Source organism: Colossoma macropomum, unplaced genomic scaffold, assembly GCF_904425465.1.
Source record: "Colossoma macropomum unplaced genomic scaffold, Colossoma_macropomum, whole genome shotgun sequence".
Classification (NCBI taxonomy): domain Eukaryota; kingdom Metazoa; phylum Chordata; class Actinopteri; order Characiformes; family Serrasalmidae; genus Colossoma; species Colossoma macropomum.
The window spans coordinates 10,580,981-10,600,811 of record NW_023494802.1 but is presented as its reverse complement, the minus strand read 5'-3'; the positions used below and the strand labels follow the sequence as shown (position 1 = coordinate 10,600,811).

General features: G+C 40.5%; 1 protein-coding gene across 1 annotated transcript in view; it reads right to left on the bottom strand.

Annotated features, from left to right (window-relative positions):
- Positions 1 to 1,361: 1,361 nt before the first annotated feature.
- Positions 1,362 to 19,831, bottom strand: part of ano11 (anoctamin 11) — a 28,388-nt gene continuing 9,918 nt past the window's right edge. Inside the window, 8 exon segments of the mRNA XM_036592499.1 lie at positions 1,362 to 1,481; positions 12,596 to 12,755; positions 14,012 to 14,102; positions 14,710 to 14,852; positions 15,056 to 15,261; positions 15,466 to 15,602; positions 17,689 to 17,786; positions 18,936 to 18,990. Of these exon segments, the coding sequence (XP_036448392.1) occupies positions 1,363 to 1,481; positions 12,596 to 12,755; positions 14,012 to 14,102; positions 14,710 to 14,852; positions 15,056 to 15,261; positions 15,466 to 15,602; positions 17,689 to 17,786; positions 18,936 to 18,990 (1,009 nt within the window). The 3' untranslated portion in view covers position 1,362.

Sequence of the window (19,831 nt, the reverse complement as noted above, 5' to 3'; positions counted from 1 at the left end):
TTAAGGTTCCAGCACTACTGCCAACTGGCATCTGATCCCAGCTCTGAAACAGACTGCTTAAATGACTTAGTGTTAGCCTCATCTCATTCAGCTTTAAAACTTGCTCAAACATATTTTTCATGTAATGCTTCCTGATCGTCGTTTCACAATTAACCATTGTCAACGTAAAAAAGAACACCTGGACCTAAACTGAATTGAATCCTTTCACCCTAACATGGAGGCTAAACATGAGAACTGACAAAGTTACACAGTTAACATTCAGCAAACTAGCTTTATTTCAAAACATAATCAGAATGGTCACACAGTCTCAGTGAACATCAGCAAGTATATATTACAGAGAGGCGGTTCATATACCAGCACGTGATGAACCATGGAATAAATACCTTTTACAATCTTTTTTTACAATTACATTTTCTCATTAGTACAAATATAAACCATAGAAAAGCCAAATGATCTCTTTTATTGAGACTTTGTCATATATCATAAACAGTACTGTGCAAAATCAGAGATCACAGTTCTTTTTTTGATTTCAATTGGCCAATAGGTATAACATTCATTTTTCAGGAGATATTTCTGAGGAGATCAGACACAAGACAATCCACTCAATTCACTTGCATAGGGTAGAGAAAAGCCAAAGGAAAAAAATAAAAACTCCTAACAACCTTGCAAGACCACAAACCTGTCACCATCAGATAAAACAGCATTCAAAGCTTTCATCTTTGAGAGACAATCTAGCTCCACTCTTTGATTTCTTGGATTATGCGAAGCAGAAAATGTTATCAACTTCCAAGACTGAACTTTGGAGGTATGGAAAAATATCCTTGCAGATTTCTTTGAAAAACTGAAAGCAAGTCTCACTAAATGAATTAAGACTGAAATATAGGCAATGGGTGAACACAATAAATACAGAAAATGTTATATTTAGGTGTTGAGGCTTTATTAGTATTTAAATTAATTTTCTATTGAATACTTTTTCTGCTTTTTTTTCTTGACACTGGAAAAAGAACAACTTTTTTATTTTAATAAATGAAGGGAGGTCTCTGACTTTTGCACAGCACTGTATGTCTTATATCATTATATCTAATCTTCTTTTATATCTGGACTTTACTACAATGTGATGGAGCAGTTGGTTGAAGGCAGTTCAAATTAAGTCTATATTCATAATCCAGAGTAGTTGCAAATGAACAGCCTCATTTAGGAAGCATTAGAGTCTTGGATTTTTGCATTACAAGTGCACCAGTTACAAACCTCTAAAATGGACACGCAGAAATATGCATGCTCTCTCTAAACCACATATATACTCATCTACCCAGTGAAAACACACACGCTCATCAAAATGACACATAGTCCAAGTGCAAATCTTTAGGAAGTGCCTTCTGAATCTGTGCTGAGGGTATCCAGGCTTGCCTTTCTGAGTGTGCCCCCTCCTGGAGACCCTCTGACCCTGCAGGCCTGCCTCAGGTTGCCAAACGTGTCGCTTGCTTCAACGTCCAGAGCAGATGGAGGATGGACAAAAAGGAGAGAAAAGAAAAACAGGAAAAGAGAAAGAACATCTTTTAGGGTGACGAAATGTGCGAAAGTTAATCCTGATCAGATGTTTCTTTCCCTGTCTCCAAAGTGTGACAGTAGTTTTGTAAACGTGACTTCTCAAAAGGAATGTTTTAAAAACCATTTCTTACATTTGTCTTGAATTTTATTGTTTTCTCTGAGGTTTACTAATGATGCTTTTGTGTGTTTATATACCAAAAACAGATATAATTTTATCTGTATCTGACCTGTGTTGTGATTGTTTGCCCTGTACTGTGCTTGTTTAAAAAGGTGTCCAGGCAGTAACACTTCTCATAACTTCTCTGTGAATATGTGGGGCTAAACTGCTGTAGGTTGAATAGGTGGATATACACTATATGGCCAAAAGTATGTGGACACCTGACACACTTGACTGAGCTTGTTGGACACTACCTTCCTAAACTATGCATATTAATACAGAGTTGGCTCAAAATCGACATTCCAATTAATTCCAAAGATGTTCAGTGGGGTTAAGGTCAGGGTTCTGTCCTCCACTAAACTCATCAAACCATGTTTTTATGGACAGGGTCATAGTCATGCTGGAACTGGAAGGTGCCTTCCCCAAACTTTTGCTACAAAGTTGGAAGCATATAATTGCCTGAAATGTCTTTGTTTGCTGTAGCATTAACACTACACTGGAACTAAGGGGCCCTAACCCTGAAAAAGAGCCCCAGCCCATTATCCCTCCTCCAACAACTTTACTGTTGGCACAGTGCATTCCAGAAGGTAGTGTTCTCCTGGCATCCGCCAAACACAGATTCGTCTATCAGACTGTCAAATAGTAAAGTGTGATTCATCACTCAGAGGACACGTTTCCACTGCTCCAGTCTAGCTGCAGCTTACTTTACACCACTCAAGCCAAAGTTTGGCGCTGCACATGGGCAGCTGCTCGGCCATGGAATCCCATTTCAAGAAGCTTTCGAAACACAGTTCTTGTGCTGATGTTGCACAGTCTGGAAATCTGTAGTGATTAATAAAACAGAGGGTAGGCAATTTTTACATGCCAAGTACATCAGCACTCCGCAGCCTCACTCTGTGAGTTTACAGGGTCTACCGCACCATAGCTGATCTGTTGATCCTCCAAGAAGCTTCCATTTCACAATAATAACACTTATAGTTGACCAGGGCAGATGTAGCAAGCAGAAGCTGGCACCCTAGGACAGTGTCAGGTTTAAAGTCACTAAGCTCTTCAGTATGACCCATTCTACTGCCAGTGTTTGTCTGTGGAGATTACGTGGCTGAGTGCTTAATTTTATACCCTTGTTAGCAATGGGTGTGGCTGAAACACCTGAACTCAATAACTAGGAGGGGTGTCCACATACTTTGGCCATCTAGTGTATAACCTTTAGTGTTCCCTTTTATTAAAAAAGAGGAAAACTTAGTTTTCATGATATGTGCCCTTTGAAGTGTATTAGGTTAAAAAAAGCTGTCCTATATTTTTTACTTTGTAAGTACTGAAGTGGCTGCTGTCTTTGAGTGGTAACATTAAAAAATCAACTGTACTCACCAAGTCCTGGTACTCTATTGCAAAGACTACTCATGACAAGAAAGAAATGCACAACAAGAAATATGTAAGGTGCATGGTCAGAACACAGGGACGTACACACCACACTACCACATCACCAACACCACAACAATAAACACTGCTCTTCCATACCAGCTGAGGAAATGAGTGGGAAAACGCACTGTGACACACTGGGAGAAGCTACTTTTCTAATGGAACGAAGAAACTAGGTTAATTTAGAAAAAGTGTCACAGTAAATGGCCCAGAAAACTCTAAAAGCACTGCTAAATATACATATTTTCCCCTCAACCACTGCCAGAAGGGGCTGTCCAAACATATATATGTAATGAAATGTAGGTTAATTTGGTATTTGTATCAAAAAGTGAAGAGGCCAAGAACAGAGCCCAGAAAAGCAACTATAACTAAAAAGCCCCTGCTCCATTTCCACAGTGAGCGTAATTACATTTCAGACACCATTATGGGGCTTTTGTATAATATCAGGAGAAGTGGCAATGTCTATTGTTGAGTCAGCAGGGATTTGGGAAGAATGAGGAACACAGGGAGAGTATGGTGTTAATGAGAATTATCTAAATGTAAATGGATTGACTTGCACTCTCTTAAATAAAAGAAGCTGAACTATTAAGTTTAATCTATGCCACATCTGTGTTGTATAGTCGATCACCACGTACAATAATTGTAACACATTTCCCTGTAAAAGAAAACCTGTTTGAAAAAAAAAAACACATTTATAATAGAACCCAATGGAAAGCTGCTAAAAACTTTGAATAACTGTTCATGGAACAAACATATTTTTGTAGAACCCTTTATGAATGACTTACTTAAGGTATTTGTAAATTAAGATGCTAATCTGTGCAACTAGTTTTCCAGAGTGAAGACTTCATGGTAACTGAAATCGAAATTCAGGACACACTCTGCCAAATGGAAAATGAGGAAAATGGTTCTTATATTGTAAAAAAATTCACCTGTGGCCTGTGCAAAAGTTATGGCACATTATACATTTTATGGTATATTTTTCAGACAGAGTAAATAAACAGAAATTGTACACTACATTTGCATAAAAATCTCACATTTTTATTTAAAATATTAATTATAATTAATAATAATGTTAAAAATTAAGTTAAATAAGCTGCAAAATTATGCAAATACAATACTTCACAATTACTTTATAATACTACTTTATAATACTTAATTGTTTCCCAAAGGCATCTAAAACTGAATTCCAGAGTGCCTCCACTATAAAGACAGAGAAAACCTTGTTTTTTTAATATATAAAGCAGGTGGACATGGCTTTGGACCTCATGTTTAACATTCTGAGGTTTCTCCAGGACGTAAGTTGCTTTAGTGCTCCTTGAGTGAACCTCAGTAGGACCTAACGAACACATAGGTTTAGAGTACAAACGAGAGGGGAAAAATGTTCATTACCAAAACATTACTCACATTATTTATGTGTTTTCCATTAAGGAACTAAATTAAATTCATTAATGTTTAAAAGCATGTAAACTAAAGACCATACAGAGCACAACTACAACAGACTGTATTCGTGTGTTTCACTGCTGCTGCTGCTCAAGCTGTTTAAATACATCTGTGCTGACCTTCACAAAGCATTTTTATCACTATTTCTCATTTTCCTTAGCATTCAGATTATATGTTAGATGTCACATTTTTAGATTTCACTGTGCACCTATTTAATCTTTTGCTTTTTTCAGCCATAATTTTCAGCCTTATTTCTCTTTTCTGTGGCAGAAATTTCAGTGCATCCCTACCTTATGGAAAGCAAAAGTAACTAGAACTTTGTTTTTACTTTGTTAAACTTCATAAAAACTGCATTGGTTAGACATTCGCATGTATCTATTCTTAAGACCTGTACTGTTAAAGGGCCTAATGGCCTACATTTTTCTTGTATTTTAGGTTTTCCCTGATGTTCGCTTATGACATTTATGTGGTTTTATGAATGAAAAACAGTTGTGATTCATTTTCAAGTGACCATTTCCAACCTCTCCTCATCACTTAGAATTAAACAGGCTGTTTTTGTTGCTATGGCTTTAAGATTGATATATGTGAAGGAACTTGAACACTTTTTACAACTTCAGCAGGAATGGGCAGAACTAAACTGCTGTAAAGTGAACAGGCAGATTTTTATAAATGTGTTAGGTTAGTTATGGTGACATCACAAAACAATGAATTCAAAATGCTTTGTCTATATATGGACAATATGGTCTTGGAAACCTTCATAATGATTATATGCAACATTTCTGTAATAGTTGTTCTATTTAGTGGTATATTGCCCCATAATTTACAGAATTTAGCAGATTCCCATTGGCTACACCAGTGGTTCCCAAACTGCGGTACACGTACCCCCAGGGGTATGTCAAATGACGTTGTGGGTACTAAAAGGAAATTCTGATGTTCAATGTTTACACTTCATTTAACCTTCATTTCATTTCATATTCCCAGCTACAGACAAGACAAACAGCTCTGCACTTCACTCACCAACTGCTGAACAAGAGATCCTAACTAACACTGTGGATCTCTGAATACAGAGTTGATCTAAAGCCAATGCCAGATTTCTAGATAGCAGCTCTTGTGTATATGCATGGATGATGAGTGAATGAGATACTTATAACATCCATCACATGACAAGTGCATGCTCTTTATTTTTTTTAATTGTATAAAAGGCTGCGTGGGACAAGAATTTGTTTCAGTCTGGTCCCTTCTGCCTGTCTCGCGTTCTGGAGAAGCTAAGCTATTGCACACGTGTTAGTTAGTTGTTAAGGCCTGTATGATCCTTGTTAGTTCTTTTTATACGTGAGTTTCACTTTCACAGACCTGTTTCAGTTCACAAGGGATTAGTCTGTAGCTGCTGTGATTACTGCTTAGCTATTAGCATTTTGGTTGTGTGTTTATAGAGCTGGTCGAGCTGTAGGGCTGCTGAACCTAAACGAGTGCTGTAAAGTTGGTTCTCTTTCAACATTTGTATGGTATCTCACTATGGGAAACACACTCTGTGTGACTGACCACAGAAGCACTAATGGCACCATGTCTGCAGTGCCAACTGACACACCAATCACAAGTGTGATTCAGGAGCCCCCACCTCCCTCTTATAAATTGCTTCGGTTCTCAAGTTTATCCATTATTGTACTCTTCCCTCAGCCTGCTTGAACTAGCTGGCTCTCCACTCAATCGTTCTTTAGACAAGCCTGTTGCGTCTTGTCGCTATGGGAGTTGGCAATCCTGCCTGCCGCTGGGAGCACCTTCCAAGCAAATAACCACGACCTAGCTTGTCCCTGGCTAGCCCCGCAGAAACTGTACAAACGTTAGCTAATGTGTTACAGCAACCTAACCCCCTATTAGCTAACGCGTTAAGGCGAGCTAACTTCCTACTAGCTAACGTGTTAGGGCGAGCTAGCCCTGGGAGGAAACGCACCTGCTACTGTTGGCCTTATCGCTGCCATTTCACGGCCCAATGGATGCATCATGGACAGCCTGCAGCCCAGCAATCTGATGGCTTTCCCTCCACAAAAGAGGGACTCCACCATCTCCTGCCCAGGGGCCTGTGGCTCCATGATTTCATTGAGAGATTCCCACCCCATGTACATTGCATGCATGGGGTCAAGCACGCTCAGACTTCTCTAGCCAACCCAGATGCCTCTCTATGCCAGTGGCTGTTCTGCAGAGGCATCTGCGTGCTGGCTGCTGATCCGGTCACTCAGAGGACCCACAAACCCGCTCAGTGTGAGGCTTCCCCAAGCTAGACAGAAATTATGGAGGTAGGAAGAACGAGGATGAAAACTCCCAGGTCCGCTAGCTCCCTTGGTGAGCAGTTCTCAGGCGAGGTTGACCTGGTAGAAATGTGCAGACAAGCTGCATATACCTGCTCCACATCACCTGGCCCACTTTCCAAGGCAGCCCGGGAGTGGAGAGTGATATATTCGATGAGAAAAGGCTGCCTGCTTGGCCCCTGTCCACTAAACAGCTTCTTCACCCACGGACAGTGTGTGTGCCAGACATGAAACGGTTTTGGAACAAACTGTTTTCTCACCGTGTCTTTTCTAAACATCATCAGTATGGAGGTGCATGGGGTCTCCAGCCCACCGGTGGTAGAACCTTCAGGGGGGCATCATCTGCACCCAAATAGGAAAGTAGCTTTCTCTGTAGCTAACCTCTTCTTCTAGGGAAAAGCAGAAAGATTTTCTGTCTCCAATTTCCAGAAGATTTTTAAATCTTCCAATCTGGCTGTCAGAGCCCTTAATGCTCCCACACTCCTCACCACTTACCAGGCTGAGCTACTGGAAGAAATGGGCAAGCAGCTAGATTTGGGGACCCCTAACCCCGTATTATGGGAGGAGATCTACGTAGTCACAGACCTTGTCCTACAAGTGGCACCATTCAGAGTTTGGGACGCTCTAGGGCCTGGCAGAGGTGTGAGAGAGAGCACTTTGGCTGAATTTGTCCAGTTTGAATGACAGAGACAAACCAGAGGTGTTGAATGTGCCTGTGGACCCAAAGGAACTCTTTGGCCCAACCATTGCAGCCATGCACCAGATGTGTGACACACAGAAGAGAGAAGGTGAGGCTTTTCACTTCAGTCTGCCTCGTAAAACTGCCCCAGCCTCCGCAGCGCACCCAAAATGCTTGCCACTGGTGAGAGAGCCCTCTTAGCGCTTTAGAGCTACCAAGCCTCAAGGCCCGGCTTTCAACCAGAGAGCTCAGCTCACAGACCCAAAAGCAAGCTGATGTACGCCGCAGCCAGTCAAACACCGGCCCGCTAACCCCACGACTTCAAGAAGAGGAGTGGGATCTAGCGGTTATGCTCCAGAGTGGTAAGGGTACAGCCAGCATGTTGAGACTTCTGGTTTGGCTCTCCTCAGACACAGCACATCTCCTCCTCCTGCAAAATGGAAGAGGCAGAGTGCTCTTAGCAATGTTCACTTCCGAATGGCCATGTTCAATGCCCCATCTAAACCCTGTATACTTTATGAATCCCACCCTTAGCCCCTTTTGGAGTTCGGGTCGAGAGAAGAATGTAAGGTGTGTCTGCAGGCTGCAGTCGCAGCCAAGCACCTTTTCAAGAAATATCTGGAAGTTCAATACATTCTCTGTCAATAAAGAATTCTCAAGCACAACCAAGCAGTCAGTCAAGGACACAACATTTTCTCCCCTTTCAAAAAGAAAAGGGAATAAACCAAAACACAAGCATACGCTGATTGTTGCTCACCTCAGCAGAGGGCTCCTGGCCTATGCAGTTGGATCTAAGCAGATGGCCCCCCTCGCTGCCCCACAGCAGTGGGGTGCGCATGTGCAGTTCATCCCTGCGTCCTTTACACAATTTACAATGGATACTGGCTTCAGTTTACTGCTCACCCTCCCCTGTTCAGCGGGCTTACAGCCTCAGCAGCAGAGGGCCCTCAGCGCATGTACAGAAATTTCTTCCCTCTTAAGCAGTTAGGTTAGTTCCAGTGGAAGAAAGCGATAGGAGTTTCTACTGTTTCTATTTCCTCATTTGGAAAAAAAGGCGATGGGCTATGTGCCATTCTGGATTTGCATGTTCTCAACAGGCCCTTGAGGAAGTATACTCTGAAAATGCTGACTCTCAAGATTCTGTGTCAGTCTAATCGTCTAGAGACTGGTTCACCACAGTCAATTTACAGGACGCTTATTTTCATATAAGCATCCACCCCATGGCTTAAGATTTTCTCACAGTCTTGTTTGGACTCAGCCTAGCCCTGCAGGTTTTCATCAAAAGTGTGGAAACGGCTCTGACCCCCTTACAGAATGCAGGTCTCAGAATATCAGTCTATAAAGATAATTATCTGCTCTGTTCATCCTCTCAGGGGCAGAACAACGGGCCACTGGGTGTGGATGCTCTGGCTCATCCGTGGCAGAACGTTCTTTTCTATGCGTCTGCTCCCCTGAGTCCCAGCAACTCTTGCTAGAGTAAGAGAAAATGACTTGTCTCTCCTGCTGATCCCTCCAGACTGGCCAAAGAGACTTGGCTAGTGGAAATAACTCAGCTAATGGCAGAGTAGCCCTGGCCGCTTCCAATACGCAACCTACTGTCTCAAGCCCACGGGCAAATTTTTCACCCATCTGGGCTAAATTCAATTACACAAAAAAAGGGGAAAAAAAAACAGGGCAGTCATGGCATCTAACCCCAACTGCTCCCAGGGCTGCCCACCGCTCCAGGCAACTGTGCTCCCTGTCCCCTAGTGTGTGTGCATTCACTAGTGTGTATGTGGTGTTTCACTGAATGGATGGGTTAAATGCCGAGGTGAAATTTCCCAGTTGTGGGACTAATAAGGGTCACTTACTTACAATTCATTCAACGCACCAGAGCACTCTCCACTTGCACACTGTATGACAACAAGTGCGAATGTGTAGTGTTCTCTGCGGAGCCTACTGGATGACGGAAAAGACTTCCTCCACCATCAAGATGTATTTGGCTGCTATTTCTGCATGTCATGTGACATCACAAGTGTCAGCAAACAACCTTTAATATGCAGCTTTTTGAGAGGTGCGCACAGTTTATGCCCAATTTCTAAGCCTTTGATGCTGCCATGGGACCTCTCCAAGGTACCGGATGCGCTATCTCAGCCACCGTTCGAGCCGCTGTTATGACAGTTCTGCTACTCGGACTGGTTTTCACTAAATGAGTTAGTGATCTGAAGGCATTTTCCGTGCACCCCACATGCTTACACTTTGAAGCGCATGACACTAAGGTCACTCTGCTTCCTAACCATGCATTTGTGCCCAAAGTCAATGACGCTTCCTATACCTATGTTGGAGCATATCACTCCTTTTTATTCTGAAGAGGAGAAGAGGTTGCACTGCCTAAGTCTGGTCTGTGTGTTACACATTGACACAGAGTGGACAAAAAGCTTTAGCAAAATTAATCAACTTTTAGTGTCCGGGCTGCCCCATGCTATGGGTCACCCACCTCATCCCAGCATTTATCTGATTGGATGGTGGAAATGATCCATTTGGCTCACAAGGCTGAAGGTCTCAAGCTCATTGAACCAGAGGAGTGGCTGCTTTGTGGGTTCTTTTCAGGGGCATTTTTGTAAAGGACATTTGTGCTGTGGACAGCATGGCTTTGCTTTCCTACTGCATCTACTTTGCCAGTCAGTTTGGAAAGCATGCAATCCAGGAGTTGACTATATCTTTCTCACAGTGAGGTGAAACAAATGCTGAAAGAGAACGTATTGTTACTTGCATAAGCCTGGTTCTCTGAGACAGGAGTGAGGTATCTCACCAAACTTTCGCTCTTGCATTAGCTCGGGGAAGAGCATGCTGGAGAACGGATGGACATGGGAGTCCCCACAATTTATAAGAGTTATCAAATCACGCTTGTGATTGGTCTGTCAGTTGGTACTGTCAGACATGGTGGAACTGGTGCTTCCGTTATGGTCATGCAGAGAGTGTTTCCCATTGTGAGATACTTCACTCCTGTTTCAGGGTTTATACAATTAACCGCACATTTGATAGGACATTGACTAGATATTCAATTTTCTTTATTTCCTCTCTTAAATTTTTAATGAAACAAACGTGCAAAAATGACCAGACCTACATTTTCTCACTCCTGAGAACACAGAGAACAAACTACAACCAAATGTTGTTTAAAAGTATTCTTGGGTAAATTTTGCTGAACATAAAGGCTCCGAACATCAAAACACCAGCGCGTTACTCTTTAAGGGAGCATCCAAAAAGTGCAGAACCTGTACAAGCGTGAAGGTTTACATTTGAACACATTGAAGGTTGTAGAGGCTGTCCTGGTTATCAACAATGATTGTTGGCTTACTAAACAGGTGATGTTACCGTACTGGATCTGATCTGTGGCACGTTAGTAAAGATTTTGTTTTTCACTGTTCATTTTACAGCCACAGAGCATCTCATACAGCCATATCACCCTCAAACAGACCACTGTGCACTTGTGAATAACATTATTCATTCAGTATTATTCAGCAAATCTGGTGTGAAGCGTCATCAAATCATACACATGCTTGATATTTTAAGGGGGATTGATTTTATGAGGCTAAACGACTTAAATATGCATCATGGCAATATGTGTATGTGTATGTACAAGGAGTGATGGAGGTACACGGCAGGTGGTTAAATCTCTGAAGAGGTATGGGACTGTAAAAAGGTTTGGAAACCACTGGGCTACACCGATGAGCCACAACATTACAACCATTATTAACAGATCAAGCGAATAACATTGATTATCTCATAACAACGGCACGTCAAGGTCTGGGATATATTAGACAGTAAGTATATAGTCAGTTCTCGTGTTGTATGCAGGAGAAATGGACAGGCGTGACGACCTTAGTGACTTTAACAAATGTCAGATCACTGTGACAAGACAACTGGGTCAGAGCATCTCCGAAATGACAAGGCTTGTGGGGTGCTCAGCAGAGTGACTACCTATCTATAGCGGTTCAAGGATGGACAAACAATGAACAGGCAACAGGATATTGGGCATCAATGGCTTATCAATGCGCAAGAGCAACAAATAATAATGATAATTATTTTGTATATAGCATTTTTCATGCTGGTGGCAGCTCAAAGTGCTTTACAGACAGGTGATAAACAGTTATACAAGAAAGTATTAATTTAGAATCATAAGCAAAGAAGAAAGTTGCCTGGTCTGATAAGTCCTGTTTTCATCTACAATGGATAGCTGGGTATATGTGCTCTATTTACCTGGGGAAGTGTTTGAACCAGGATGCACTATGGGCAGAAGAATGTGTGCCACACTGCAGATGGTTTGGGGAACATAAGGAGTTTAAGTTCTTGCCCTGCGCTAATGTCTTGGTTCCAAACACCACAGGGCACCTTCAGAGGTCTTGTAGAGTCAATGCCTCAGCTGGTTGGGGCTGTTTTGGCAGCACGCGGAGGACCAGCAGCATATTAGTCAGGTGGTGATAATGTTTTGGCTCATCAATGTATTATAAGTAAGTTTCAAGCACACGGGTCTCCGTTCTTTTCTCTGTGAAAATAAACGTGTTGGCTGGGGAACCCAATTGTACGATACAGAAACAGACTAAAAAAGCACAGTCATTCCTTCATTAATTCACAGGCAAGACAAAACATTCTGATAACTAGAGGTTACTTCAGGACATCACTTCAGCCTGAGTCTGAATTAGGCGGAAAAAGAAAACCCTAAAGACCTGAGGAGCCCTCTGTCCTGCCAAGAAAGAAACTAAGTCATTGCCTACTGGAATCCACAGTGCCTCTCTGTCCTGCCCAAAGGTCAATATGTGAACGTTGTCCTCATCACTATCAAGATTGGCTCTAGCGTGTCAGCAGTTTGAACAGAGTAACACGGATATAACAATGATATATTTAATGGATTGTTGCAGTAGGGATGACACAAGCAGCACACAGCATGTTTTCAGACAGATGAGTAGCCATGTGCAGGCTGCTGCAGGTGAGCACATCTCTGAGAGGCAATGGTCCTGCCTCACAGAGAGGGCAGCAGAGGGTGTGGACGTCGCTGCGTGCACTGACCTGGGCTGCGCGCCATCCTGCCACTCACCAACAGGGCCTCCTGATTGTCAGCCAGAGCCTGCTTGGCCAAATAACGCTCCCTCTTGATCTTCAGCTCCAGAGACTCAGGCACATCCGGAACCATCCAATCAATCACACGCAGCACAAAAAACACCACATGCTACAAAATGACATATTTTAAGGCATTAGTGCAATTCTTTATACATAAGATTAACTATAGTTACTAGATATAACACTGAAAATAAGCTAGAAAATTAACGTCACACTATAGAGGATAAAAACAACAAATTAAGATGACAAGCTAATTAAAGCTACACTATGTACATTTATATGTTCTTTTTTGTTTGTTTGTTAAACTTGCTGAAACGTGTAGCATTACTGAGTCAGGAGGAAAAAACATGTCACACATCTATATGTATCAACGTCACATGACTCAAAAAGTGACTCTAGTTCAATGTCTCAAATGCAAAATCAACTTCATAGTGATGATATGATGACAACAATAGATAATACGCTTACATTCTTAGAACATATGTCCTTTAGCAAGTTTTTTTTGTTTCCTTTTTTAACACACTCGCAATCATCAGATTCATCCAGTTGGTAAAGGGGTCCGAAACACAAGCCCACGTTACAAAATATTCTCCCTCACACTGTGTGCTATTACATATTTCCAAAAAAGATATCTACAAATCCCCAAAATTTACAAAGTGTAGCTTTGATTGGTAAATTAATTCTAAATTAACAGAACGCTGGGGCGGCCGGGTGACCAGGTTCCTTTCTGTGTGGAGTTTGCATGTTCTCCCCGTCTGTGTGGGTTTCCTCCGGGTACTCCGGTTTCCTCCCACAGTCCAAAGACATGCAGTCAGGCCAATTGGACATGGTGAATTGCCCCTAGGTGTGAGTGCCCCTAGGTGTGAGTGTGTGAGTGTATGTGTATGTCTGTCTGTCAGCCCTGTGATGGACTGGTGACCTGTCCAGGGTGTATCCTGCCTTCCGCCCAATGACAGCTGGGATAGGCTCCAGCACCCCCCGCGACCCAGAAGCAGAAGCAGCTTAGAAGATGTGTGTGTGTGTAACAGAACACTGCAAATCCTAGGTTATGAATAGCATTTTTGAAACTAAACTTTATCTACTACATGTGTAGTGTACTTTGTAAAAGAACAAAAAAACCTAATAATTCAAACAAGCTTTCCTGTGTCTTCTATTATAAGTCTGGTTTGACAAGGGAGGTTTTCTATTCTTTTCTAAGTGTAAGAGAATGTACTGTCTGTAACAATCAACCGAATGCTACAGATGCAAAGTATGCTGCACTATTCTTTTATGAGGAAAGGTCCCTGCATGCAACTGAAGGACAGCTTCTGGAATTGGTATAAATTCACTAAAGGATTCAGTCTGAGAGGAATGGTGAGTGTTTACCTCAAATGCAATGATGAAGCCAAGTCTGACTGCAAGAAGTTCCCAGTATACTAGAGTGTAGTTCCCATTGTCATCTCGAAAAGCTTTGTACCTGAAAAACAATCACAGCTCTAAAGTGAGAGTAACTCTTTAACGCTCAGGGACTTGACGTTCATTTAAGGAGCAACTACGGCCTCCAGTGGTAAAACTGCTACAGTGACTGTGAGATTAACCCTTTAAACCTTAAGGGCTTGCATTGTAGTCCCACATTTCCTAAGCTCTTCACCCTACAAAGCTCTACACCCTAACTAGAAAACTTGCATATATATATACATACACACACACACACATATGTGTGTGTATATATATATATATATATATATATATATACACATTTATGCAAGTTTTGTAGTTGATATATATATACATATGGCACTATACATGGTACTAAATGGCAGTTGTATCATATATATATATATATATATATATATATATATATATATATATATATGATACAACTGCCATTTAGAACAATATGAACTAGCTGATAAACATGGCAGTTTAATCTGCATTTATATACTGGATTTAACAAAAAATGTGAGGATAGAAAAGGATACAGATAGATATGAGTTCATTAATTATTTAGTGAAATTCTTTCCAGTTGCTATGATTATTTGCATGACTGTATTACTATGTATAACTGACACATTAGCAATTACCTGCACATGCCATGGCTGGAGTAGTTGTAGCTGGGTGGAGCGTAGGCCAATGTAAAGTTGACATAGCCACCTAAATCATTATCGAATTTATACTGGTACAGCAGCCGAGGCAGGAAATCAGATGTAAATGCAATGAGGAAAGCCTAATAAAGAAAGAAAGAAAAAAAATAATTCTAATGGTTCTCTCACACCATCAAAGCATACGCTACACAAACAGTTGGTATTAAGCAAAGGACCTGCATAAAAAACAAACTGTTGTTTCACTCACAGAATAAAAGTAAAAATAAAAAGTAATAAAAAGTGTAGAAAAAAGCAAAAAAGTAAAAAACAAATTCTGCTGACTCACATTTACTATGACAGACACATGTGAAAGGGCCTCCAGGATGATAAACCAAACGCCGATGTTCTGCGCTCGCTCAGCTACAGGCCGCCGGTACTCACATACAAACTTGTGAGCGTCCAGTCTAACTTCTGCCCAGTTATTGAGAAGGGCAAAGAGAGGGGCCAGTGGGAATGCGGCTACAAAGATGGTGATGAAGCCGAACTGCAGCACTGTGGACAGCGGACAGTGATTAGATTTCATTTACTAATTGAAAAGAGACAAATTACACAATGAATCCTTAACAAATCAGCTCCACCACCTATAATTAAATAAACAGTGAATGCAGTGGATGGCACAAAAGCAACCTTACTGCTTCTTTTCTTCTAAAATACTGTGTCCAAGCAGTTGCTCAGCATATTTACGCAGTATCTTACCAATCTCTAAGTATTCGTCAAAGAGCCCCTCACACTCGATCAGCTCATAGTCCTGCTCCCAGCGCTGGGGCTCTAGACCACTCTGAGCCTTCTTCACTGAAGACAGAGCCTTTTTCTGTCTCCATGCTTTTACTTTACTGCAAACAAACATACAGGGATAACAGACAGAGCATGAGAAAATATGAAGACAGCTCTAATGTACTGAGATTACTTGTAGTGTTAAAAAAGAATCTACTAATAGAATTCCAGAGGATATAAGGTAGCCTGAGCTTAGAGTGAGTGATGCATTATTGAAGAGAGCAGAAAGCTCTGCCTGTGTGAAGGACATCCTTTTATTCAAGTAGGGAATGTGTTCTTTTAAAAAATAGGAAAATGGTGCACTGTTGGCTTATTTGTAGCAGTTTGTAGATACACACCACCCACACATGTGCATATACTGTTTTAGAAACATAGTTATCATGAAACCTCTCTCTGTTTTTTCCCGTACCTCTCTCACACTCACACATACAAAAATGTAAAAACACACACAGGAATGTTTGTTTTTATACAACATCAAAACATGGGGTCATACATGTGTCTCACATATTTTAGGCTATAGATGTTACTATGTGCATAAGCTCCACTCTTGCTTCAGAGCTGAAAAAAGACACAGGTATTTATTTCCATTCTTCCACTGTGAGACGAAAACTCTATGAGTCTATGAGCGCTATGAGTCAGAGAGGATGGGTAACTGTAAAGAAATCGTTACTGAAAAAATTAAGCAGGTAAAAAAGAAGAGCATTTGCAAATCAAATGAAGTTTCTGGTGTTCTCAGAACAGAGTCCAGACCTCAACAGCACTGAATGTGTTTGAGATTACTTGGATCGTAGGAGGCAGAAAATGCAACCTGAAGACTTCTAAGACTTTAGAGGTGTGGAAAAACATCTCGGCAGACTTACTTCGAAAGTACTGCACAAAAGTAACAGACATTTCAATCAGACACATTTCATTTAATATCCATTCAAAATGGCTATTAAGTACAAGTAATCTATTTTTCAATATATTTCTGAGGAAATCAGATATACAATAATCCATTTGTATAAGAAAAGAGCAAGTGCAAGCAAAATTACTCTAAAAAAGGAGTTTCTAAAATTGGAGTTCAAAAATAACTATTAGAGAGATGAGATTTCTAGTAACCTACAAGACCCAGCAGACCACCAAAACTGGCACCATCAGATAAACAGTAATCAAAGCTTGCAGAGATTGGGGAAAATCAGTTCAGACCTCAACAGCGTTGAATGTGTTTGGGATTTCTTGGATAATGAGAAGCAGAAGATGCAACCTGATGACTTCTAAGACTGAACTTTGGAGATGTGGAAAAAGATCTCTGCAGATTCTTTGAAAAACTGAAAGCAAGTCTCCTGCAAAAATGAAAGCTGTAATAAAGAAAAAGTGTGGAAAAACTAGCCCACTGTGTGGGCTAAACGCACACATGGAACACACTAGCACATTTCCAGTACTTTCTATTAGCCATATTCACAACATAGATAACATATTTTTCTCTTTAATGATCAAAACTGGCATTTTTAACTTATATACGAAAAACTTGCCTATCAAAATAACTCATATTCAAGAAAATATCTACTGATTGCAATCTTGGCTGATTTTGATTGTGCATCCCTATTAAGTATCTATAAATATATATAATAAGATTCAGTTTTAAGAAAAAATAAAACAAGGAGCTTTTGTAAAATGCAATTTACAAAGTGAAGACCAATTTTTTGGCCATAACATTATAGATTAGCCCCATTTTTCTTACAAAGTCAGGACATTTTTGTATTCAAAGTGTACAAAACCCACACTTTCACACACACACACACACACACACACACACGCTTTAAAACATGCTATACGACAAGGTTGCACTGCAAACGTCAGCATTAGTAGGTCTATTCCAGCTGGCTTCACAGTGCCAATGCTGCAGCACTAGAGCCTTAATGCAACACTCTGCTTTACCCTTAAGACTGCTGACTCACTGACTCCAACAATCAGCTCAATGCCTGGCATGCATTCTGTACTCTAGACTTATTATACAGTAATTAAGACTATAAACACTATTGTAGATCAGTAAAATATGCTCATATACAGTGTATCAGATATACTCACACTGCACTGTACTCTAGACAGAGGAAATCAATGTAGAGGATAAGAGGTTCAGAAGGAAATGAAATATAAGGAACCTACGGTATGACAAACTCCTGAACGTTGTTGATGAGCTGTTTTCCCATCATGATGATGAAAAGCTGCTCAGCCAGCTCAATCAGACAACCCCCTGGGCCGCACTGCAAAACACCCACACAACAGGAAACCATATGTATAATCATACATGCAGTAACACAGTAAAATGAGTAATGAGTAAATGTTTAGATTAAACAGAAACAGAGCTCATATACACTGTCTGTTAAAAGTTCGGGTACATCTAGCGTTTCAAAACATTTAAGGTTTTCTTTGTCCATTTGCAATAACCTTATATTAAAAACTAACCATAAACCAATATCACATGTAAATATCTGTGACAATTTGAGAAAATAGTTGAGAATAGTAACAAAGCCCAAACATTTTATCAACTTCATCAACGACGTCAGCATTCACCGGCACTTGCAGCCTTCAGGTGTTTAAACGCTCAAAAGATTTTCAATATGTGCTTTTAAAGTAAAACTGTCAAATCATTATTTAGAGAAAACATACTATACCAAGGTGGACACTTTGATTAACATAAAGCTGAGTGTTACAAAATATACCCAAAGTATTAGCAAATAGCTGCTTATAACTATTGTGGGTATTTTTTCTTAATTAACTGACCCTTTGGTAAACCCTTCCTCTAAATACTGACTGTATTTCTAGCTTATGCCTGACTGTAATCACGACTTATGCCAGTAACTAGGCCCCCCGGACAAGAACTTTACAATATGCAGCAACATTATGCAAACCATATGCCTGATATTTGAAGTTTGGAGAGTGAGAAAATTTTGACTCATTTCATGAACTGAAGGCCCATGCCAGAATCAAATGATAAACGCGGCACCCACACAGGGAAAAATTTGCTGAGTAAAACACAGGGTGAGAAATCTATAGTAGATCCTTCCAAAGGAGCTAGACATTCAGGAGAGAATCAGCAGAAAAGCCACACTGAAGGTCTACCTATTTAGGATAACTGAGTTATCCTTCTACAGCCTACAGCACATCCCAAAAATAGAGCCAATACAAAGTGATGCCTGCAAACCCTCCTATGTTAATTGATGCAGCCTTCCATAAACAGTGCTTGCAGCAAGTAGTCAAAGTGGGCAGGGCTTAGCAAAGGATCAACTAAAAACTAACACTGACAAAATTTGAATTTCAAAGGAGAGGAAGGTGTCACCAAATACTTTACGGGTAAGAGGAAACTCACTTGGGAGAAAGAATGTATTGCAAACAATCAAACCAGAACTCACATCTTCGTTCCTCATTCCAAACAAAGTGCCATAGTGACCGGGGTAGCCGACAAATCTGCCACGGGAAAATGAAAGAGTCAAGTCTTACAAGAAGCCATTTTTAACACGTATAAATCATGGAGATAAATGACATAAACTGAATTTGTAGATACCTGGCCAGTAAGAATGTAACAATTCCAATATGTATGGAAAACATTAAATTTGAAAAAGTGTATTAAAATTTAGAACAGTTTTCCCAATACTCTATTGAGGGTCTCTCATTTATCCTCTTTTGCGAAAACCATGGTCAATAATCAGTATTATGGCTTCTGGGTGCAGCACATCAAAGTAAAGTACGTAGGGAGGGTGACTGGCTTGTGTTATGCTGTGTTTTTTTCATGAATCAATAATAAATGGCAAAGGTTGTGATTTGCAGGGTTTATATTGTTGAAAGGTGGCACAACAGGCATTGAAAAAGTTCTACTGTTTTATTTATCTGAGCCAAACCATTCTGCGTAGTGTGTAATTAGAGCTCTGTAGAATCAAGACACAACAAAATATCAAAAATCTAAATAAATCTTGACCTCAGAATTCAAAAACATTTTGGACATCTCACACTACTCTGACCTCCTTAACCTGTTCATACTTACATGTCCTCATGGGAATCATGAATTTTAATTTTCACTGTCATTTTTTTTAGACAACATCTGATAGGCACTGGAAATCTACACATTTCTGCCCTCTGATCACTTTGTTTCTTTTTAATTATTTCTTTATTAATCACTGCATATTCATTAGTCTTCTCCTTAGTCACTGTTACATAACTCATTGTTTTGCTGTGTCACTAATTTGCTAAGGAGGATATGGTTCCCCCTGAGTCTTTGTTCCTTTCAAGGTTTCTTCTTCTTGCTCTCAAA